Here is a 24,513-nt window from a genome sequence, read left to right on the forward strand (position 1 = left end):
ATTGTGAAACGTCACTGCGCTCATCACCTCTTTCTGGGGGGGGGGGGGGGGGGGGGGGGGGGGGGTCATGTGCCGTGACGTTGAGGTTTTGTTCCGCCACTGTGCAGGGATTCCCCAGCTGTCAACAGAGGGCAGCATTTCGAAAGGTAGTCCATAATGCATTTCATGCTTTATAAGGAATCGGTGAGCGAAAATTGGTGTGTCACGTGACATTCATTTTCCCGCTAGCGGGGAAACTGAGTGGTTGTGTAAGCCACCCGACGTCAGGTCACGTGACGTCGATTTCCCCCCGCTAAATTTAGCGGGGAAACTGGATCGGTGTCACAAGACGCGAATTTTCCCGCTAAATTTAGCAGGGAAATTGAGTTAACGTGCGCGTCACGTGCCACCAGTTTCCCTAAGAAGTGTATAGGTCACGCGACGTCAGGTGACATCACGTGACGTCTATTTTCCCGCTAAATTTAGCGAAAAAGCATTTCGAGTTTTAAAACAATCTCTGTCTGAGACGTGCCTCTTCTTTCTGCAGCGGTCTTATATTATGTTTCGAATATGCTTCAAGCGTGTCTGCAGCAGGGTGTAAGATAGACAGGTGGGGAAACGGCCCATAGAAGCCTACCGCAGCGCCGTGACCGGATTGTGAACACGTCTGCTTGCGGGTACCCCCGATTTGCGACAGATGGGGCTGCGGCGAGAAGAAAAAAAGTCGGAATCGGATTTGCGTGGAACTCTATGGGAGAGTGCGCAAAATAAACCGAGAGCACGACAGTCCTCCATTGAAAATCTACGAGAAACCATCTCCGTCAGTTTAGCAGGTCGCCACCGGTCGCCTACCCTGAGTAAGAGTTCGCGGTGCTCCACATAGATGGCGCCACAGAAAAAGAGAAACGCGAGGGGGACACAATCCGGTCGCTCATTTGGCTCTCGTTTCCCCACCTGTCTATCTTACACCCTGGTCTGCAGATACTTCTGTTATCATGTCTGCAGAGGAACTCCACATCTTTTGTATGATGTATGAGCAGGGCGACCTGCGAGTGGCTATGGCCGACTATCCGAGGAAATGTAAGTCAGAAGGCCTGCGCGGTGGACGAAACAGTCCGGTGAGAAAGTGGAGCTTGATTCGGGCGAGCTCTCCGAGGAGCATGCCCGAGTTGCGCACGGCGCTCTTGAGGAAGGTTACGGCGTCCCCGAGCACGTTCCGCACTGCGGTCAGGTGTGCGTCCACCTCGAGCGTGTACGTCCTGTGAAGGTTCTCCAAGACGCTGTGCGCGTACGACGGCGACCTGATCGCGCCCGCGGACATCTGGCGCATGAAGGTGCGGAAGCGAACTTCGCCGTTGGTGTTCCTGAAAACGTAAAACATGATTGTACTACAGGATGGCTACACAAATGAATCTTACTCTGTAAAACAAACAAAAACTGACGTCTTTTTAGAAATCTAACTTTCGCCGAACGTGCATCGATCTGGTGCATTTTAGCTGATGAAATATTAAAGGCATAGCTCCTTCTCTGCGCAAAATGAGGCCGACAAACTTGCCAGGGTCAACGGCGGAGGGTTCGCAGACGACCAAGGTAGCGACGGTTGTAACGCGTGGCGCCATCTGTCGAGATATAAGCGCAGCAACCAGGTGGCGCATTCTGTCGTCTGCTCATTGACGAGACAACGAATGCACTTTTTGGCGCAGCTTGATTGACTTTATCGGATCATATATCGTCCACTTTACTCGAACTTAGATGAGAAGTACAAACAGCACAACGACAAGGACCCACTAAAAGAAGACAGATATATGCAACCGCGCTGGCATACAGTGTTTACAGACTGTCCTTTGTGTGATAGTGACCGCTGTTTTACCCAGTCAGTGTCGTTGCGATCTTTGTACTTTCAAGGCGGAGTATAGACCTTTGCAGAAATCGCCATCTGCGCGCTGCCATCTTTGTCTGCTGGGCTGTGGAACGCCTTCTGAGCATGCGCTGCTGCTCTGCTGTGCGGTATATCGGACGCTGCTCATGCATCCACAAAATGGTGACTCAGCATTTTTTTTTTGCCCGGGGTGATGTGCGATGCAAGGGCCTATAAGAAGCTCGTCTGACTTCGTGACTTCTTCAAATGGTGCATCGAACGTTACTCGAGGTGGCAGAGAGAGTGTGTACCGATCATGAAGTTCGGTCAAGAGTTTCTCGATCTCGTTGAGCCGCAACGTGAGCCCCGTCTTCTCCCTTTCCCTGGTCTCCTTGACCAGTTCGGCGTGGACGATGTTCCTCAGGGCGGTGAGGTTCTGCTCCGCCTGCTTGCCCTTGTCGAGGGTCACCTCGATCTTGCGGATGAGGGCCCCACATCGCTGGAAGATCTGTACAGAACCAAATCAGAGGCTGCGGTCACTGGAACGGTTACGAGAGGCGGGGCGGCCGTTTGGTATATATGTCTCCACGCTACTGTCTTCGGCGTTCGTCCGTGTCACCACTATGCGGGTTGAAACTGAGGGAGAGAAGGAGACGAGAGCGCTTGGAAACGTCAAAACGCCGAGTTCTGGTTGCAAAGCCTTTGACTCTTCTGCACTGCTCGAATCTGAGGTTCGTTATTTACTGGCATCCTTTTGTGCGGAGAGCGAGTCTTCTGCTTCTTGCACAGGGGTTACGATGACGTCAGTACGACGCCCAGTTCTGATTGTCTTTGATTGGAAGGATTGTGGGTAGACCTCAATGCTAAATGCCTTGAGATCTACCCACTATTTTTTTTTTTTTTTCAACCATTGCGTTCTGACATAATCGTAACCCCTGTGCAAGAAGCAGACGAACGTGCGCTCCGTATTGCTCACCGCGATTCGTTTCCTTGAGTTCTGGAGAGAAGAGAACTCATCTATTTTTTTTAGAGTGTACTATATAATCACGTGACAGCTTAGGGAACGCAGGGCATGGCTCATTACGTTCACGCTTCCGTATGAATCGTCCGTTGGCGTTCTTGTCGGCCGCAATCCGATTGGCTGCAGGGGCTGCAGGGGGTGACTATATGTACAGTACACTCAAGGAAATCTGGAGAGTTTACTTTCTCACAAAGCTCTCGGCAGAGCGGTGTAATGTACACGGAGCAGGCTTGGAAAATGACGAGACCTAAAATACGTTTAATCCCATCGAATACATTCTGAGCTGTGGCACCGAGCATAGCGTTATCATGCACAGTGCCATATGGCGCAGGCTGTATCTTTTGTAAAGCTGAACGCGGACTATAAGTTTTCCATGGTTATATTCGTCTGACTTAATTCGTAGGTCGCAGCGTCTCCCCAAGTTATTTTCAGAAAAGTAAGCGTAATCCCCTGCCACCCCCCTCACCAAAAAAAAAAAAAAAAATAGTTTTTTTTTTTGTTGTTTATATTACAAAAATAAATTATTCATCGCCGAGCGCTCATTCTCCGCCAAAATGTAGTGCTGGCTGTCCTAACCAGATGCCAAAGTTTGAGAATTAGCCGTTATCCCAGTCAAAAAGTTATGAGTGATTTTCTGAAAACTTCCGATGGGAAAAATGGGGGCCCATTTTCACCCGTAACTGGCGCCATTCAGCTCCATGTGTTCCACAGAGTCGCCATTTTTCCATTAAAAATTTAAAAAAATAAGAAAAACATTACTTATAGTTTTTGCACGAGATTAAGGCTAATTCTGAAAATTTGGCAACTGGTTCGGGCAAAAATATAACGCTACATTTGGGCGAAAAATGAGCGTTCGGCAATCCGTAATAAAGGCCCTGGCACACTGAGGCAACACGACGGCAACAGCAACACAACACGTTGTCCAACAGTCGGGCAACTTGTTGCTCGCTCCCCGTGTTGTCCGACAAACCTGTCACATCGCGGCAACAGCACGACAACATGGACGACAACTAACATGTTGCCTCGGTATGACAGCTTACGGCAACAAAAACAGCAGAAACTTGTGTTGGACAACCTGTGTTGCTCTGATCGCTGGCCGAGCGAATTTCGGGCCGGCAACACGACAACATATAGATAGCTTCGATGGTAGAGCTAGTCCCCTATCAATAAAATCTTACTCAAACAAAGGCTCGGAAAACGTTATTTAACAATAATTAGGGCTGGCGTGCGGCTAAAATATTTTCGGTTGATGCTTTTGCTGCGTAGTTACGGAAAGCGATTTTCGAAATGGTCCTGAAAGTTCAGACTGGTTTTGAAATTAGAACTCCCGAGAGACCAGCTCACATTACTGATAGTGATATAAAATGGCATGCCTACCCACCCGCTAATAAAGTATAATAAAAATAATAAAAAAAACCAAAGATTAAAAAATCGAAGCATAAAACGACCACTCTGATCATGATTGTTGATGCTTGGAACTTGGAAATAGCCGCTACCAGACACCTGATTTGTTCTAAAAATACCCAGAACGTTTTGGGTGAATGAAGCGATGACATAGCAGGCGGTAGGCAAGTAGACAGCGTTGAAAAATATTTATTCCACCGATTGTTATGAAGGCCGATGGTGTCGGTGTCACAGTTTTGAAGCACTGTCAGTTCAGCTCAACACCACGTTACAAAAGACGCTTTGGGGCACTGCCGGTGCTAACGCAATTTTACAGTAGAAATAGGAATTGCATGAAAGAACCGGACAGAAACACTTCATACGGTGGCATAAATCCCGAACACATATCAGCGATGTCACTTTCCTCGGTTAGGGCTATCAGCTTTGTCAGCGAATGAAGAACATTTCGATAAAATAAAGAGCGGAAAATACTCCCCGTGAGTTTTCTAATCACAGTCACTGGGGATGTCGTACCGTGGTAATTTCCGGCCCTTCAAACGCACTAGCACTTTGTAGAGTCACATTTCCAGCGATTCCGCGCCGCACACGAACGAAGGTAAACGGATGGCGGAGTGTTCCCCGTGTTGTCTTCGCCGTCAGCACGGTGTGACAGTATGGGTTGTCAAACAACAAATCGGCCAACACGGCTGATGGACGGCAGCAACATGTTGCCCGACTGTTGTTGTTGCTTCGTGATTCGTTCTTCGGAGTTGTTATCTTCAAATATCGCCGTCTCACTCGCTGCGGGGCCGATAATAACAACTCTAGATTCGCCACCGTCCGGCGTTCTCCACAAATATATACTAGACCCGGCCTAAGAGCCGCAAACAAAACCACGAAACTTCAAAGAGCCGCGAGGGGAGGGGGGGGGGGGGGGGGGGGGTTGGGGCAAATGTTTGTCCTGAGCAATAAAACGAAACTCGAGCTACTTTCAATCTATCCGACTCAACAGCAGTTACACTGTACAAGGTAGTTGTAACACAAGACAACCACACCGCCACCTGTCTTTCGATTTAAAGCAAGTTCCATATCCCTTTTTGGGGAAGTGCTCATGTGACTGGGAGAGGGTGGGGAAGTGGAGGGGGGGGGGGGGCAGGGGAGGGGGAGGGAGCCGCGAGCCGCAGCTTGGCCACCCTTTTTATAGACCAACTCAACTCACTGACGTCACACCCCTGCGGTGGCGCTGCTATCGGTACTGCGCATACGCATGCGCTCCACTATCCCAATTTTTGGTGTCAGCGCACTCGCATTGCTCACACCTGGTGAGGGGCGAAGCGGGCTTCTTTGGAAACACTCGTTTGGTGTATAGACCTTTTCACCCTCCGCCGCATGGGCGCTGCCATCTTGGAATCACGTGATACGGCCGCCATTAGGTTGCTTCAACTTGTTGCTCCGCTCTCCCATCCGCGCCTTGGCGGATGCGTTGAATTCGTGTTTTTCGTCGCGTTTCACCGCATCTCTTGCAAGTTGCCTTCCGATGCTTATACTTAACATGCAATTGCATTACATCATTATGCGTGCAACGTCTGTAGTTGATTTTGTAACACGTTTTGAATATGTTTTACCGTCGGCGTGCGGGATACGTGTGAAAAGGTTTTATATAGGAACAGGAATCAGCGTTAGCACTTGCGCACATTGAATGACTTGAAGGGAGCCTCCAGGGTTCAAATGCCAATAACTTATGAGAACTGAGGTTTGGTTACTAATAAAGGCGGAACATTTGCAATAGGAAGCCCAATGTTATTATATATATGAGTGCGCATTGGTGTCAAGAAAGAAAGCAAAAACACTCGGCGTAATTAGCCACGTGTTTTTCCTGAAAACATGGTGTTTTGTAGTTCCAACAGATCGAAAACAGTTTCTTTTGATTACACTAGGGAACTAGTGGACAAGGCGCCGGAACAAACATTTAGTTTGAATTATTTTTATGCTAGAAGTAATGGTACCTTAACATTAGGCAACTTGTTTGTTCGCAATATCACACCTGTATCTGTTTTACGGTCTCAATCGCGTGTGTGATATAAGCATTCGCTTTATCAGTTTATTTATGAATTCCACGGAATTGTATATCGTGTTTGATCCCATGTCCATAGTCTTTCAGTTGCTTAAGTCATTTTTTTAACATAACCATGCAGTTTCAATTTATTTATTTCAACACAAATATTTGAACTCCCGCGTAAGAAACTGTCACAAACAGCTTGATAGTGCCTATGATTCATAAAATGTGACGCCAAAAAGAATCCTTCTGCATGAAAATCACCGGAGTGCAGCCGGTTGTCGACTTCGAATAGGGAGTTACTTTCAGTAGATGGCGACGTCAAAATGTGCAAAGCGCATCGTTTGGAATCAGTGAACAGCTTTCTACAAAGGTCCATTGGGTGGCGCCTGGCTTATCGGAGATCATTTCTTTTGCGCTCTTCAATTTCATTCGGCAAATTTTACGGAAGATGGATATCAGACTTTATTTGAAGTCTGGCATTCACTTATCTTACCATTCTCATACCTTGAGAACGTCGTAAGTAAATGTCCATATAACAAAACGTTTATTTCATAAGACCAATATTTTGAAATGCTGTAAACGAGTAGTAGTTAAAGAAATTTTCTGGTCAGCCTAGGCTGGTCTATCAAAATATTTCTCGAGCGCTTAATTTTTTTAAATAAAACAGGCCGAGACAATATCACTTTTTAATATTATCTACGTTATTATATTAAACTTTTCTAGTCATTATAAAAGACGTTTCCAGTCTCGAAGTTAGAAAAGGTTGGTGTACGATAACCAAACATCGAACAGTAAACTTGTCAGTTCATCTGTTCTTGGTGATTTAGCAGATTGTTAATCATGTTGTCGACTTGCTTTTTCACTAAGCACTGATGCAATATAGTCTGTTGCAATATAAGATGATCAGTTCAATATATGACTTGAGCGCGAGCTATCTACCTTTTGTACCGCTCGGTGCACGTACAGCCAAAGCACGGCGGCAGGCAACGAGCGCACGCTGCAGGAGCAGCTTGTCCTGCTCTTTATTTTTTTTTTCTTCTTGAAATTAGTGTCCGCGGGTACGGCCGTGGACAATGGTAATCCTCCCTGTGCATCAGCGCAGTTGTTTCACCGCCGAACCTGACCGAAATTAATGATGGACGGAATCAGACGCATATAGTGTTAGTAAAAAAAGATCGCAATTTAGGCTCTTCGTGGTTTGCCAAGTGGCTCAATACTATTGTTTCATTCGCTGTGTGCTACTAGATAGAAATTCATATCGCAAAATTAATCGAAAGTGACATGAAACAGCATCGCGATCGCGTGTACGTTGAAACCGAAACCGACCAAATTGAAGCAACCTAATGGCGCCGAGTGCGTCAGCGCCCTCTACCCGCCGGTCAGGCAACTACTGAAATGAATAGGCTCGTTCTATTTACCCCCACCTCCTGCACTGTTGCAGAAAAAGTGCATAGGGTGGTATACTTCCGGCCATATCTGTACTGCACTGAACTGCACTTTTTTCTGCACCGGAGCGAGAGGACCGGTGCAGGAACACCGAACGAGCCTATTGTATCGCACAAAAACCCTGCTTTCAAACACTCGCTGAACTCGCACCGTGTTGCTTACCTCTTTGCTGTTGCCAATCGTGAACCCGGGTGCAGCTGGTGCGTCATAGATCGGATATTTTACCGGAAAACTAGGCGTCTTGATTTCGTTTAGCCCTGAAATAAATAAAAACATTTACGTTTTAGACAACGCCCCGTCGCGAGACCGCTGTAACGCACGAAAAATGGCAGACTTCGACGCGGACGCTGGCTTTCGCTGCGGTCCCCCGTCGAGCGTCGAGCACTCACTGCACAGCGGGATCTGTGCGGGATCCAAAGGCGGCGGCGTCCGACGCTAAAGGCGCGTTCACACTGGCGACTAGCGACAAGCGACCATCCACGTTCACACTGCGGCCGATCGGCGAGTCGCTTTTCGCGGAAGCTCTCGGGAGCCGACGTCGATTCAGTGCACACTACCACATCTCGGGTTCGCGTTGCGCAGCTTTCCCATTCCCGTTGTCGTCACAGCTACACATGCGTCGTCGTTTCCATATGAAAAAGACTCATTACGTTGAACTGGGTCCTTCGGAACCGTACAAAGAAGCACAACTGCTGCGTCGGCGCACTCGCTCGAACTACCTGTCAAGAAGTGGCACGGATTTGCTGCCGGGCCGAGCGCTTTTTCGGGCGCTCCTTCAAATCGGGGTGCTGCGTTTAGAAAGCAATCAGTATTCTTTAATAGTGCTGACCAGAGCCTCCGCAGAGACCGAATTACGAGCTCGTCCCCGGCACGTTCGCCTTCACCGGAACGGAGACCAAGACGGACATGTTGGTTGCTTCTCTCACAGAAGTTCGGCGTGCCGCCGGTGTAAACAAACGACTGCCGCACCCACGCCACAGTTCCGAGGCGCCGTTGGTTTGTTCAACCGCCGGGCGGCTCGGCGACAAATCGCAAAATTCGATCTGGAACAGGAGGGGGATGAGAGAAAGGGAACGAAATCTTCAAAATGTCCCGCATTTCACACTGTCGTAAAATTCCCGCTGCAACTCATGGTGCTGCCGAACAACGGGGCACGGGGAAGCGCCGAGGTCGCTGGTTATCGCGTAAATCGAAATGGTACGCCATTTTTTATCCAAGCATTGCGGGAAGCGACCGTCGTTCTTGCAGGAGAACATACGCGCAAGCGCTGTTGCGCCTCTCCCCTTGGTGGCAAACTATTGTAAGAAAAATTGCGCGCCAAAAGTTTAAATATAAAACATCGTAATTATTTTCAAATCGCTGCGTCAATGCAAAAAAAAAAAAAATGCTGTTTTTTTTGTTTTTTTTTTTTTGTTTTTATTGAAGACAGCCACACAAGGCAAAAAGCTTGCAACTCACAACGGTCGAAAATGGACATAATCTTAAAAATGTGTGTAGGACCATGTTGATAAAAGTAAGCGTTGACAGGAAACTAGAACCCGAAGAAAATTTACTGTTTTTTTTTTTATTATTTCCATTTGATGCATCGAGGGCTGCTACAGTCGATTTTTTGTTTTTAACTTCAACACATTTAGTATCATACTTGGCATAAAAAAATATATATTATTGGGAGCGAAAATTATTTGAGCTTAATTGCCGCAATACAACTAGCAGATTTATAAACAGCACATGGATATTAAATGTGTTAACAGGGCATTCGGTTCGTGGTGTGCGTCTCAGAAGCACTTGCATCTCCTTCCATGGATCCTCGCAACTGCCTGGAATGGTCTCCGCAACCTCTCGAGGTAGGAGCCATCGGCGCAGAAAGCGATCCGGCAAAGTGGCCAGCATCCGTACCTGATAACTTTCGAACCCAGTGCACCAAGAAAGAATCGCGATACTTTTAAAATTCATCGCAAAACTGCCCTACTTCTGAGAGAGAGGACACTTATATTTTTGTAAGAAAGGCCGCCAGTCACCGTGAGGCTACTCAAACGACACCGCAAGGTCCAAAGCGTGTGTGTTTTGTTTTGTGCGCAAGTTGTTCAAAGTTCAAAACGGTCCGAGTCATTTTAAGACTCACAGGTTTTGTGCTTTAATGTGGGCGGGAAAAAATACAAGAGCCCGTGATACGAGTGTAGACCAGCAGTTCTCAGCCATTGATGTTTCGCGGACCCCTTGTGGATCGGCGGAGATGATGGCGCATCCCCTTCGTTGGGAAGGTAAGGGAAAAATATAGGTTCATTATGATAATGATTTAATAAGCGGATATAACTAAAGGCTAGCGTGAAGTAGACTTAATTCTCACTGACAAACACACAAGAAAACTCACCCAAAAATTTGAACATTTCTTCTCAATTCGAAAAAAAAAAAAAAAAGCCACTTTTATTGCCGGGTTTGACTGAATAGGCAGGGCTTCGCGCACCCCTAGGATTCCTTCGCGGACCCCAAATGGTCCGCGGACCCCCATTCGAGAATCACTGGTGTAGGATCGAAATGTCGTTGTTGTATGGTTAGCTCAGTTCGGCACTTCTGACCCAGAGCGCTTACTGGAAAGTGAGTCGACTGAGGCAGTAAATATATTGCCGCGTTCCGTTCGAATATAAATAGTAATTTTCTTGAAGCATTCACATTTCTCTCTTTTTTCAGTGATAACATTTTTCATAAATGTGACTCAAAAAGGTACAACTGTAAAAATTTTAAATTGGGCTTTCCAAAATGCACTCTGTTAATCAGCGTTATCATCATCATCGTTGTTGTGAACACCATCATCTTCATCATCATTATCATGAGGGCCTCAGAAGCAACTTTAGCCCAGCCCCGAAATCGATCCGGCTCTTGCCACGGCACTGAAACGCGCGGATATATTTCAATGTTGGCTTTGGCATCATTTTTCACCTGCCGCTTTCACAATAACTATTCTGAACTTCGCAATACTATACACAGCATACCGAAAGGAGTAGAGGTCGGTGATTCCAAAGTTATGGTTAGTTGGGGTAGCTAAAAAAATCGCCGGAGTACCTCCTTAATAAAATCGCTCCTGTTCTGAGACAGAAAAAAAAAAAAATGCAGATTGCTTGTTCATACTAACATTGTCGCGCCATGTACACCAAAGCTGAACGCAACAGCTCTGAAAATATAACAAGCAGATGAAGTTACAATCTAGCAATGGCTTGTCTTTTTGTGCTGCTATAAGTACAGGGTTTTATCAGCAAAGATATAAAGCCATATATTAAAAATTTGAAGCGCGTTTGCCCACACCAAGTATGGGCACTGCACGAGCGCAAAAACCTGATTCGCGTGAGCTGAAGCTTCTGCGCATGCGCCGTAGCGACAACAGCGCCACCGCAAAGGCGTGACGTCAGAGCCGCGTTTTGGTCTATAGCTTTTCTAGTTGCGACTAACTACCTAGTCACTGGTCAGACAACTCGCAATGTAGTTTACATTTCAAACTGGGAGCAAATTTCAGGCTGGCGCAGACCAAACGTTTTTCATGCTTATCAGAGCGGCTGGACTAGAATAAAGAGCAACCCTGGAATATTACTTGTTTTTATTGTGCAAACAAAAACAAGTTAAACAAAAGTTGACTAGTATTAAGAGCGTGCTAAATTCTACTAGTATGATATATGGAGGCACAATAGATTCCTTTTATATAGCTTCGGTAAAAGTCTTTTTGGCTTTGACACTTTAAGACTAAAAACACCACAAATAAATCTTTCTGTAAGTGCTAGGAAAATGTTTCAAAAGCGGTCGAGTTACAAAAGAGGCCTGCTACTAAAATGTTTAAAAAATGAAAGCCGTTTACAATTCCCTGTAACGCCGGTTAGAGCGCAGCTCTTGAGGAGCAAGATGGAAGCGCACTGAGGGATAGCTGACTGCTTGAGGTCACGTGACCTCAAGGGGGTCACGTGACCTCGGGGGTCACGTGACCTGAAGGGGTCACGTGACCTCAGGGGGTTATATGACCTCAGGGGTTCACGTGACATCGGGGGTCACGTGACCTAGGGGTGTCACGTGACGTGGGTGGGTCACGTGACCCCCAGAAATCACGTGACTTCAGTGGGTCACGTGACCTTAGGGGGGTCACGTGACTTCTGGGGGTCACGTGACCTAAGGAAGTCACGTGACCTCGCGGTTGCGGACGGCGACGACGACGGCGACGCTGACGCCGCTCAAGCCGGAAACGAGCCCCTAAGAGCTGCGCTCTAAAAGCAGCCGAGTTACAAAAGAGGCCCTTCTCTCTTGTGTGACCTGGCCACTACCAACGCCTTTTAGATAACCAGGCTGTGACGCTGAATTTGTTGGGTCACCTAAGGAAGGCCACCATAAGGCAGATTGAATACAGGTGTTGTCTCAGCGTTTGGCCAAGTAAGTCTCGTGCCCGGTCAACAAGAATTTGAGTCCCCGCCAATTACTAATGCATCACTCGTATTCAATCTGTGCCCCGTCGTGGCCTCCCTTGAAGGGACACTTCAACAAAATTTGAAATATACCCATCGTGTTCAGAAATAGGCTGATTACCCGTAAATGACAACTGCACGTTTGTATTTTGAGCCTGATGGCTCTATTTTCCGTAATAAGCGGCCCACTCTTGCAAGCGCTGGGAGAGCAGCCAGCGGAGAGCACGTCACATCCGGTCTCGGGATAAGCAAAGCTGCAGCGAGGTTGACATCGTTAGGTTGCCCTAGCTGTTCCAGCCACCAAAGTGGTCGAAGCACGCCAGCGATGGGGCCATTGCAACTAACCGCAAAGCTGCCGCCTGGGACACACAAGAGAGTCCCGTTGAGTGGGGAGTTCCTCCCTCCCCTCTTCTCTTGTGCTGGCCGCAAAGCTGTTAGGATGAGGTCAGGCTCCACACGTTTGCAAGTCCGGTCTCAGGGCGCCGCCATCTTGCCCAGTGGGGTGCGCTCGGGCGCGGCCGTAATACGCCTTAGCAAGGCTTCGTGATCGGATTAGGACGCGTCTAAGCGCACCCCAGCGAGCAAAATGGCAGCGCCCTGAAGCCGGACTTGCAAACGTGGCGAGACAGTTATCGCCCGTACCTGTAAAGCTTCCTAGACGGGCATTACAAACGAAGCGTTAGCGACTTCCACCAGGTGCTCTTTGGGAATCGTTTAATTTGTTTTAAAATTTCTTTCCGTGTTTTTCTTAAAGGGCAACTCCGGTCCATACTTTCGATTTTGGGATTATGACTGTTTTTAGTGCAGTCAGCGTCCCTGACTTGCAAGGTGTAATTTTTTTCTCGTTATTGTGCGTAGTTTTAAAGATATCGACGCCTGAAAGTTTTGTTCGGGGCGCGGCCAACAAAACCGAAACGAGCCGCTCGAGGCCCCGGCAACACTGGAAATCAGCCGCTATGTGAACGTGACGTCACGATCGTTCTCGTTCAACGAGTACGCAGGCCGAGCGCCACCTACCTGTGTTGCGCTAGCCGCCTAAAGATAGGAGGTAAGCTGATTTTGTTTTAATTCTGTATACGTGGTAGTTATCGACCATATGTAGCAAAAGTTAGTGCGTATAACCAAAAGCTAGCGACTGGAAAACCCGTGAACTCGTACGGTGCCGTACTCGGCGGCCACCGCCGTGCGCGCGCTATGCCGTACTCGTCGCTTGTATACCCAAAAGCTAGCGACTGGAAAACAAGTAAACTCGTTCCGTGCCGTACTCGGCGGCTGTCGCCGTGTGTGTGGTCTTCCGTACTCGTCGCTAGGCCTAAATTGTCATCCGGGCTCCGTGGATGGAGCGGCGTTGCTTTATGCCGCGCTGCCAGTGACGTACAGTACTGGGGGCCCTCTCGCTTTCGCGCTGCGGGTCAGTCCCAGACACGAAGGTTTTAGGCTCCGGCGCGGGCCGCGGCGCCCGAACACACGTGTGCTGGGCTGAACACGACTGCTTTTCATTCTTTTTTCCTCGGGTGCGCAAAAGCCGAAGTCCAAAGTCCACTCGTCGAACAGCGTTCACCCACACTTTCTCCAATTTCCGGTCCGTTGGACACTTGTGAAAAAGCACCTCCGTGTTGCGCAGAGGGTTGTTTGAGCAGCCCACAGCGCTACAAGTTGCACTCGGCATCTTTCGAGGAACAGCTGGGCAGTCTTTGGCGTACCGAGTTGCTCGCTAAAACGAGTCTTAAAGTCCTCACAAGCAAATAAACAAAAGGCTATACAAAAGCTACACGGGCTACAGGTAAAAGCAACGGCGAAACACGCCAATCACAAGCCGAAGTAGCGGTGGTAGCGGCTCAAAGAAGCGCACTCCAGGCAACGCCCGCACCGGAGGAAAAAAAGATAACGATACGGACGTCACGGCCCAATGTTGCTTTAGCGATCGGAAACCCGCTGGATGCCCGCTAAGGAGCGGCGGGCCGCGGCGGGTCGCATTTTTGTTATCGGCATTAGTTGAGAATGCGGCGTCCTACGGACGTAATATTTTGGCCGGAGTCGTATTTTGTGTCACTACAGCGATACCAGTAATTTATTTCATTTTGAGTTTTGGCCGGAGTTGCCCTTTCAGAAGATATTGATGTATCTGATGTGATATACTGCTCCTTTGAAGTTTGAACACGTATATAGCTAAAAATATAAGAGCCAAAATTTCGTTGTATCCCTTTAAAGGAGCTGTGCAACGATATTCAGTTGGAATATTTTTCTGGCCAAGAAACTCCTTTGTTGCGGTGTAATTTCAAGGAACAAAAGCGCTCATTTTCATTCAATCTCTCCTTTGCAAAATTTGATGACGTAACGTGGGGATCGCAGAACACCCAAGTGACGATATTTGAATGCGGTTCATAGATTGGACCCGAGCATTGCGTGGGCACTCGACTTGGGCTCGTGATAATTGCTAGCTCGAGAAGCATTCGGGTAGTGACCCGTGTCCAATCGCTGCAACGACGACAACAGCCGAGCCATAACAATGTCTGGAGCTCAGCGCGTGTCCTGCGCTTTGCCAACCCCAGCGCGTGGCTATGATCAACATTGGCGGCATATAATCGGCTCCAGATCACGTGGCCACTTGTTCTGGCTGCGAGTTGAGGGGGTGAACGCTGCTCGTTTTTCTTTAATTTTTTTTTTCTGGGACTTCTATTGCGTGGGGTGAAAAACGAACGCGTGTTTCATAGGTCATTAACGTTAGGGATCCGTTTTAAACGCTATTTGCGCAAAGTACAAAAATTGTTGCATCGCTCCTTTAAGGCACGTTCACACACTTTCAACCGAGTACAACAGACTGAGACAAAACCGGTTTCTAAGCCTCTTGCGACGCCTCACGACCACAATGCGCCGTTGCGGATCTGAACGTAAGACCAAATTTGGGAAATATACTTTGAAGTCGGTTGTCGTACCTCCTTCGGAAGGCACCAGAAAAAAAAAAAAATACTTTTGAATAACGTACAAGTACATACTCAAAGTTTGTACTTCAAGTAAAGTACAAGTTTTCTGAACCTATTTGAAGTAGTGCTTTAAGTACAATATATTGAAAAAACTTCCTAACACTGACGACGACCGATTTGATCGTGACTCGAAACTGGAGAATTAGGTCCCACGCAACCTCAAACTCTGGTTCAAATTGACCAATCAAATATGAATTAGTAACGATAACCGCAACCTACGTGGTACCAACGAAGCTCGAAAGCGGTCACATGAAACTTGGTATACGTCAGGACAGGGATGGGCAGTATTTCAATTACAAGTATTTGAAATACGTATTTCAAATACTTTGTGTATTTTTAATTTGTATTTAATTACAAATTGGGCCATGTATTTGACGTGTGTATTTAAATACTAAAACGTGGGTGTTTCAAAAACCATTGTAATTAAATACAATTTTGTGGGCGAAAATACATCCCTCAAATTTATTGTCACTGTAGGAGCAGGAAGAAAACTACGTTCTGCACCGAATGCAGTGTCTCTCAATCAAGCACAAGCTTTTAGTGACTTTGTGATTACGGTGCTAGTCCAGGGCAAGAATAGTGACGAAATCGACGTTCACAGGCAGACTGCCTAAATAAGTGCCTGTGACAACTCGTGATGTTTTTCAGCCTGATTTCCATCCCTATTTTTGCCTGGAACATTCTAAATGGGCGGGTCGTCCAGATTTTCGTATTTGGTGCGAGTTGCAACAATAAAAAATCCTCTAGCTAGTGCTGCGCGTCTTGGTCGTCTCGGTTCTTTGTTGGTCTATACCAAAATGTAAGACAAAAAAAGCTGCTTGAAGCTGTGCACTTTTTTCACCTATTAAGACTAAGCTCAGTACATTTTTTTGTGATTATATTTCTATTACGTTACTAGAGACTCGCACACTAACTCCCGAATGTGCGGTGCAAATTTAGAATGAGATACTCAGAAACCCGTTGCAGGTGCCCTGAAGTCACTGACGCAAATTTTGAGGAATGTATTTGGAAAAGTATCAGGAGGAGACCAAATACATTTCGTTGTATTTGTATCTTGTATTTAAATGCTTTTTTGGAAATGTAATTAGATTTGTAATTAAATACATTTTTGACGAAGTATTATGTATTTGTATTTCGATACATATTTGCATGTATTTTGCCCATACCTGCGTCAGGGCTAGGAACCGCCAGGTGGCGCCACTCCATCTTCTCGGGGTTAATATTAGTGCTCTCAAATACTCGACTATCCCGCAGCTGCAAGAACACCCCCCCCCCCCCCCTCCCCCATATTTCCGTTCGTAATACTTGAGCAACATAAATAATAATATCATGCCGTTCTTTCATTTCTACCGAAAGCGAAGTTCTTCTCTGATGTGGTACTCGCATATCTGGCACTGTTCCGCTTTCTTTTCGAATAAGGATTGTTTCATTTTGAATACCACTAAAATACAAGTATTTCCTAATATTTATGCTTTAGATATCGCCAGGAAAGTAAAAACTGTCGTATGAAGAAATATTTTATTCGAGACATGGTTGAAGTAAGCGACAAGGACGATAATGTGCTTGCTCTCTTGATCTTTTGAAATATTTCAATACGTTGGCGGGGCTATGATCTTTTGTTATTTTGATATAACATTAGGTACACCCTTTATCAAACTTGGCTATAACAGGCGGGTTGTGGTTTTTACATCCTCCCAATTCTCACATAGCACGTGCGCTTCGAAATACCGCACAGTCTGCAAGAACAAGTCCGCTGCACTCACTATGTGTGTTTTGCTTTCGCTAAATACTAATTTGAATCACTCCCAAACTTTAATAACTGAATAAACTTGCCTTAGTTTTTCCTTCAAGGAAATGGCAGTGGCCAAAAAAATTGTATAAATATGAGCATAGCTCATCCCCTCAACTCGGAGCCAGAACAAGCGGCCATGTGGCCTGGTACCTATCCTATGACACCGACGTTAATCATAGCCACGCGCTGGGGTAAGGCAAAGTATAAAACTCGACCTGAGCTCAAGGTTTTGTTAGAGTTCGGCTATTTTCACCACCGCAGTGACTGGACACGAGTCACTACCCGAGTGTCCGCCGAGGCACTGAACGTTACGAGCGACAGTCGAGTGCTCACACAGTTCTCGTGTTCAATCCATGAACCGCTATGGACTGTCGTCAGGCGGGTGGTTTCGACCCCACAATTACGCCATCGAGCTTTGCAAAAGCAGGACTGCAAGAAATAGTCCCCTTTTATCCTCGAAATTTCACCGCGACAAAAAAAGGTTCTGAATCATTGCGGTATATGCGAGTATACTTGGGCCAGGACTAGTACGCCTCTGCAGAGTCATGAACATTCGAACCCTATATCGTTTCATGACCCCTTCAAGGGTAAACATATTACGTCATACAAAATCAGCCTTACCAGGCAGATTGAACTGTAACGTGCTTTCAGTCGGACTCTCTCCTGCGTCGAAAACGAACTTATATTGACCGCTCACTCTTACGGTGAACCAGACAAACGCGAACCAGCAAACAAACACCTCCATCTTTCAAGACACTCTGTACACCCGCGTGCCTTTTATGAACTGCCCCAAAACCAATGCGGATCTACATGTCCAAAGAAATGACGCGGTCTCGGGAAGAATTCATTAGGCTTGCCGCATCTGTGTAGGTCTGACACCTACCACCTGGTCATTGCTGTGTTCCTCGAGCACGCACAATAACTTAGTCTGGGTCCGGTGGACATGACAACGCGACAGCGCACGCTGCGTGGCTGCGTTTCGGCAGCCCAAAGAGGACTTGTATGGAGGGTCATAATCGGGAAAATGAATGAGCGCAATGGAACCTTTGGGTTGCAGCTGCTGCGCCATTATAGGCCAACGAGGGCCGCAGTAGAAGGTTTAAGCGGTAACCAGATCTCATTATAACTATTCTTTTCGTGTCCGAATGGCGTCAGGAAACAAGACGTTTTGGTGCAACTTGGCCACGAGCGAACGGGCCAATCAGAGCGACGGAGGGGAAGCACGTTACAGCCTTTTCTAAAAGTGCAGGGTGCGAGGGCGTAACCTAAGCTGCTGGAGAAGAAAAGCAGGAGGAACTCAACACTCCTACCCGAATTCTCATGTTTGTGCCCTAAACGTCGTCTTTTTTTTTTTTTATTATTATTATTTTAGAGACGATAGGTTTATCGCTCAAAACTTCGTACTAGCCGCTTTCCACTCTCCCACCCTCGGCTTCGACAGCAATGCGCGTATATACCGATATAGTCGCGTGCCTACCTCCGACAAGCTGATTGGCTCACTGCGACCATAGCCTTCGCCGTTTTCCAACTTACAGTGAGACGGAGTATATAGACTAGATCGGACGACTTGTCCCTGACGCGTCATGGACGTGACTATGTTACGTGGTCTTTGCTTGTTCAGTTCGTATCGTAAGTAGGCCCGTACCTTGTGATTTGCCCGTTTGTTAGGCAAGCGGTAGAGCTTGCTCGTATGCGGGGCTTTGTCGCACCTTGATTGGGCTTGTTGTTTGGGCCGCCGCTGACTTACGAGCGAGTTCGGAAGTAATGTGACATTCGTGCCGGCTCTTACTCATACGTCGGGCCATCACCGTTTTCTTCATGTCGACAACTTTCGGGCAACCGATCCAGCAGATTTAGTCACATTTGTTAGGGTTTGAGCAATGCTTTGTTCCGAGCTAACCTGACGCGACAGTGGAAGCTATAACTCTAATATACATGGCTCGAGCTGACGGCACATCGGCGGTCATTGTGGACTCTTTGCCGTCGAGCATGTTCGCACCGCCGAAATCGTTTTTCTTGGTAACAACAGGTAAAAATTAGATGACCGCCAGCGGGATGCAGTGAGTCACGCAGCTCTAACATCTAGCAACTGCGGTGGCGCTGCTGTCGATGCGGCGCACTAGGGAGGCTCAAGTGAGGGTGGGTGCATCTGCTATATCGGGGGTCACGGGACATGGACGCCATTTAATTGCTAAATTTTGCTGGGAGTCTATGGGGCAAAGGGTCGTTTTATTTCCTAACTCAGATCATAAGAACCCAGTAAGGTGCTTGAATAATTTACAGAAGGTATAAATGATTACTTTCCCATAGCCACCAGTTTTTTGCGATAGGTTAAGTATTTTTTTAACGCGAAAAATGGTAAATTCCGCCATCTTGGACGTTGCTGCTTGTCTGGCAACCCTGCTTTCTTCTCTCGACGTTTGCAAATCTCGGAGCAAGAGGAAGCGAGAGAGGCTGCGCCAAGGCGTTCGTTGCTTGCAATGGGAGGCGAGAGGAGGAAAGGCGCATGACGCAACAGAGTTGCAACAGAGCGGGCGTCTGCTCTTGTGCAGGCAACATTGGCGCATATCCTTTCCCGAATCCTCTCCTTCAGGCGCCGCCATTAAAGGGGCCCTGCAATGACTTTTTTACTAATTTTTAATTTGCACCGAACCTGAGCGCACTGAACGTAGTAACTTAGTGAAACTTTTCTTTTCTCGAAATTCCCTTTATTTTAAAAGTTATAGGCAAATTAAAATTACAAAAACAAGCAAAAAATAACTTCCCTCATGACGTTTTTGGTTGCTTGAGAGTGGCCGTGAACTAGAAGAGGGGTAGTGAGCTTATCGAGCGCTCACGGCTGCCGCACTCCGAGTCGACAGCGCGAGAGGGCGCCATTGAAGCATGTTCTGGATAGGGTGTATGCAGCGGGCGGCCAGAGCGGCCCTCATTGCATTTGCTGCGCGATTAAATACTAATTCGGCATGACACTTCATTGGCCACAAACGACAGCAAACACGGAGTAAAGATCAGTTTAGAATGGGAGCTACTTTGCGCTGCCATACCGCGAAACGGCCAAACCGCAAGACAAAGCTTCTCGCCGAAGGCCTTCGGAACGCTCGGAGCCGCTCGGATCCTCCTGCCCAAATGACCGCAGCGCCGCCGCGTACATCCGTGACCTTTCCGTGTCGGCGCCTTATCCCACTACTCCTTTCTAGTATGCGCCGCCTTTTCCACCGCTTGGTGGCGGGTATGCCGACGGGTCATTTCTTGTTTCCGTACTTTATGAACTGCATTCGTTTCTTTTTTTGATCTAAAATACTGAACAAAAACAACTTTTATAAAAAATTGAAACGATTCGCGCCACTTATATTTTGTATTTCGACTAAAATGAAGCTTTTAGCAGCTCTGACCAGTAGTAAGCCTAGGACCAAAGACGTCACATTTTGCGCGCTTTCGGTACCGCGGGTCGCCCTCGTCGGTGGAGGAGGTTTCCGCGTCGTCCGGTTAAAATATGACGCACTGATATTTAGTTACTCTCTCCGTGCCCGCTGGATTGCCTGAACCCCAAGAGACGTGGAAACCGCAAAAAAGGTGGACGCTTAAATATGATTGCAGGGCCCCTTTAAATTGCGAACGCTCTCCAGGTTTTGAGTTGCACCCACCCTCACTAGAGCCTCCCTACGGCGCACGCGTAGATGCTTCACCTCTTCTAACCTCCTTGACCTCACGCAAATCCGGTTTCTGCGCACGCGCAGTGCCCGCTCCTCTGCTATCGCCCTAAAAACCTGGCCGCAAACGCAAACGCAAATAGCTGCACCCCTATGCACTCTGGGAGCAGGAGACTAAAAACAGGTAGTTTCGGTTTCGGTTTCTCCGGGTTGTGTACCTGACGTTTGCTATCGTTTGCATACCTGTGTTGCGGAGTTGTCACTCCGGAGTTGGAATGATTCCGGGATCATTCCGCACACGGGCCTTGCATTCAAGTCTACAAGGCAGACCAAAGCGGGTAAAACCGGCCATTAATTTTTTTTTTTTAGCAACATGTTTTTTGGAAGCGTGTTCGAGGGGTTGGGAGAGGAACCACAGTGGGGGATGTGAGTGTGTATGTTCTTGTACGATTCGGTGTGTGTACAGTGAATTCTCTTCCGGAGGATTAGCGGCGCGGCGTTCCTTTTCGTCCCCGGCGGCGCCGTCATCATATCATCGTTTATCCCCATCAAAGCCGCACACACGCACACAGACGCGCCTACAAAATGCACACCCTCGCCTGCGTAAACCATCTGTGCGTACAAGTGCCCCTGAGGGGTGCTTTTCCTGAACACTTTCTCGCGGACCACCGCAAAAGATGGCGATATTGTTTTATATATATATCAACGAGGTCGTTGATATATATATATATTATATATATATATATATATATATATATATATATATATATATATATTTTTTTTTTTTTTTTCGGTTGTACGCAGCGAGGGTGGGCAATTTAGAACTTTGTCCGTCTTTTGTCCAAACCCGTCGCGATGTCCTTCCATTTCAACTGTGAAACATGGTTTTGTTTATTGCTGCTTCTCATTTTCGCTTTTCCGCCCTTTCCGGGCCGGTTTGGTCGCAGAAAAGGACGACCGAGCTGCTTAGGCCGGCAGCGAAGAAACGAGGCTGGAACAAGGTTAGAATTTATAAATAAACCAGAGTTATTTTTTAGATCTTATTGTCTCTTCGAATAACAATAAGTTACATCACAAAATGCCAGCTACATAGCGGCGTAGACTTTCCATTTTCCAAGGAGAGGGGGGGGGGGGGGGGTGCTGCGCGTTATTTATTTATTTTTTTTTGTGCCAGAACTGGAGATTGAAGCTAACGAAAACACGCTGGAATTCCATTTCCCATGTATCTTGACAATAAAGGCAACGTGCGCGTTATTTTGTTTACATGCCGCTACCAGAAGCTCGTTACATGGCACGTAAACAGCGTCTCGGTAAGGATCATGGCTCGGACCCGGTCTGCCCCCCCACCCCCCGGATTTTACCAGGGGGGGAGGGGGGGGGGGGCACGAGCCATGTGATGGTTTGTGATACATATGCCAAAAACTAGACGATTACTAGAAAACTACCTACGTGCTGAATCAGTACCTACAAATACCCCGAATTAAAAAAGAAATGGCTAAATCATTGCAAGGAGGTCTAATCTTACCGCCATAATTTTTGCCCTAAGCGTGCTTGTAGCACAAGCAAACAACAATATGGCCTGCATAACTTATGTAATAAATAAAAACAAAATACGAAAAGAAGGACGACACGAGGTCTGCGCTTTTGTAGTATCCAACCCAACGGCGATCCAACCTTGTGCTCGCTGGATCGAAAAGCTACGTCAAACAACGTGCGACGATAAAAAAAAAAAGAAAAAAAGAAAAAGAAGTACAGAATTTTTTTAATCATGAAATACCAACTAGCCCAAACTTCTACTTTAATCAACTTCTAGTGGAAGCAAACACCGCAATATGACCCGTAAAAATTGCGTAATAAATATTAAAAATATTAAAAGAATGACAACACGGACTGCACTGCATAGTATCAAACCTCGTGCTCAAAACGCCAAGTAAAACAACGGTCGAAAAAAAAAAAAAGAAGAGTGCAGCATGATTGTTTTTATTTTATAGAAATCAGAGTTTTTAATATACGGAACTAAACATATCAAAACGCGCGCTTGTAGCTCTAGCCGTAACATGTCCAGAGATGAATATCTAAAATCAAATATTTAATTAGCATCACAACTTGTATGTCGACGTCCTCAGAGCAGCTGTTTACCGTTCTACCACAATGCACAAAAATGTGTAAGGTTGCAGTAACTCGACGTAACAAGACTTTCTTGAACTCTTTTGCCTCGCGCCATGCTGTCGATGGATGGATGGATGGATGAATACGGCTGAGCCCTTTGGATCGGGCGGTAGCTTACGCCACCTAGCCATTTTGTTTTACCATTTAAGCTTAGAATATTTAAATGTGAAATCTATATTCACTCCGCAGTGCAAAGAAAGTGAGGCTATGAAACCCCCTTGCCACCAGTGAATAAGAAAATACCTAGTTTTCTCTCGATTTCTGCCACCATTCACTTAATCTTTGCTTGGTAATCTCTACAGTCTTGAAATCCACTCTCCCTTCGCTGTCTCTAAAACCCAATGACTTTATTAAATCTATGTTGTCTTCGGTAGGCATAGGGTGAAGCCCTTTACAGTAGAGTATCAAGTGCTCAGCCGTCTCGTCCTCCTCTCCACAAGCAGTGCACACTGTATCAATTTCCTGGTACTTCACTCTGTATGTTCTGGTTCGCAGAACACCCGTTCTTGCCTCAAACAGCAATGAGCTTCCCCTAGAATTGTCATAAATGCTTTCTTTGGCAATAACTCTTTTGTTTAATCTATAGCTTTCCAGAGCCGTCTTTGTCTGCATTCCCTCTAGCCACCGATCTCTTTCTGTGGCCTTAACTTTCTTCTTAACTGAGGCTTGCTCTTCCGTATCTTCGCTATAGCCCAAAAACTTTCCTCTTAATTTCCTAGTGCGCTGTCTCCACTTTGTGTCTACACTCCTCACGCATAAATAGCTGAAAACCTTTCGTGCCCATTGCTCCCCGTCCATTTGCCTCAACCTATCCTCAAATTCTACCTTGCTCACCGCTTCCCTGCTCTCAAATGATGCCCATCCCATGTCTCCTTGTACTGAATAACAGGTTGAAGTTGAGCTAGTTGGTACATAATTTAAGTATATGGTCAGCTAGAACGAAAGGGACAAACACAGACAGAGAGAAACAGAGACAGCGGTGTGTATGTCTCTGTTTCTCTCTGTCTGTGTTTGTCCCTTTCGTTCTAGCTGACCATATACTCCTTGTACTCCCTGGTTTGGCGTTTTGCAATGTGCCCCCAAAGCCAGTCTACCTACTCCGCGCTGTTTTATTTCTAGTCTCGCATGCACTTCGGATTTCATGCATAGCACTGCGTTTCCAAAAGTCAAGCCAGGCACCATGATCCCTTTCCAAATCTCTCTCACCACCTCATACCTGTTGTAATTCCAAAGTGCTCTATTTTTCACTACAGCTGCATTTCTGTTACCCTTACCTATTACATACTTTTCATGGTCTCTGAGATATTCTGCACCATGGCTTAGCGTCCCTGGATATTTTTTCGCAGTGAAAAAACATCAAGGGACTTTACCATGGCTCTCTGCCATGGCTGGGTTGGGAGCGCCTCCTCGCGGAGAGACGCCACCTCCTTCTCTTTTTTTTCGATTACGCTCTCTCCGCTCGAATGGGTCGGCCGGAGTCTGGACAAGCGTTCGCGCCAAGGGTTCGCCCGGTTCGCGTGGTTCGCGCTTCGCGCGCTTCGGGATCTCGGAGGTCACATGACAGGCTCTACAAGGTTGGATTCTACACGGCCAGGTAGCGCAAGCTACCGTTTACTTCAGTAGACGTCACACAAATGCTTTGCGCGCTTTGCGCCCTTTGCGCCGTTTGCGCCAACGTAACTCTAGAGCCAAGCCTCTCCTCTGAAGCTGTAGCCAAAATAAGCCAAGCCAAA

At 47.0% G+C, this 24,513-nt stretch overlaps 1 protein-coding gene across 1 annotated transcript; it reads right to left on the minus strand.

Annotated features, from left to right (window-relative positions):
- Positions 1-995: 995 nt before the first annotated feature.
- LOC8052619 lies at positions 996-17,706 on the minus strand. Its single transcript, XM_029976912.2, has 4 exons — positions 17,583-17,706; positions 7,909-8,003; positions 2,149-2,345; positions 996-1,343 (listed from the first exon to the last, which is right to left on the minus strand). The coding sequence occupies exons 1-4, from the start codon at positions 17,704-17,706 to the stop codon at positions 1,046-1,048; spliced, it is 714 nt and encodes a 237-aa protein (XP_029832772.2). The 3' UTR covers positions 996-1,045.
- Positions 17,707-24,513: the final 6,807 nt, after the last annotated feature.

Source organism: Ixodes scapularis, unplaced genomic scaffold, assembly GCF_016920785.2.
Source record: "Ixodes scapularis isolate PalLabHiFi unplaced genomic scaffold, ASM1692078v2 PGA_scaffold8__174_contigs__length_109621045, whole genome shotgun sequence".
Taxonomy (NCBI): Eukaryota; Metazoa; Arthropoda; class Arachnida; order Ixodida; family Ixodidae; genus Ixodes; species Ixodes scapularis.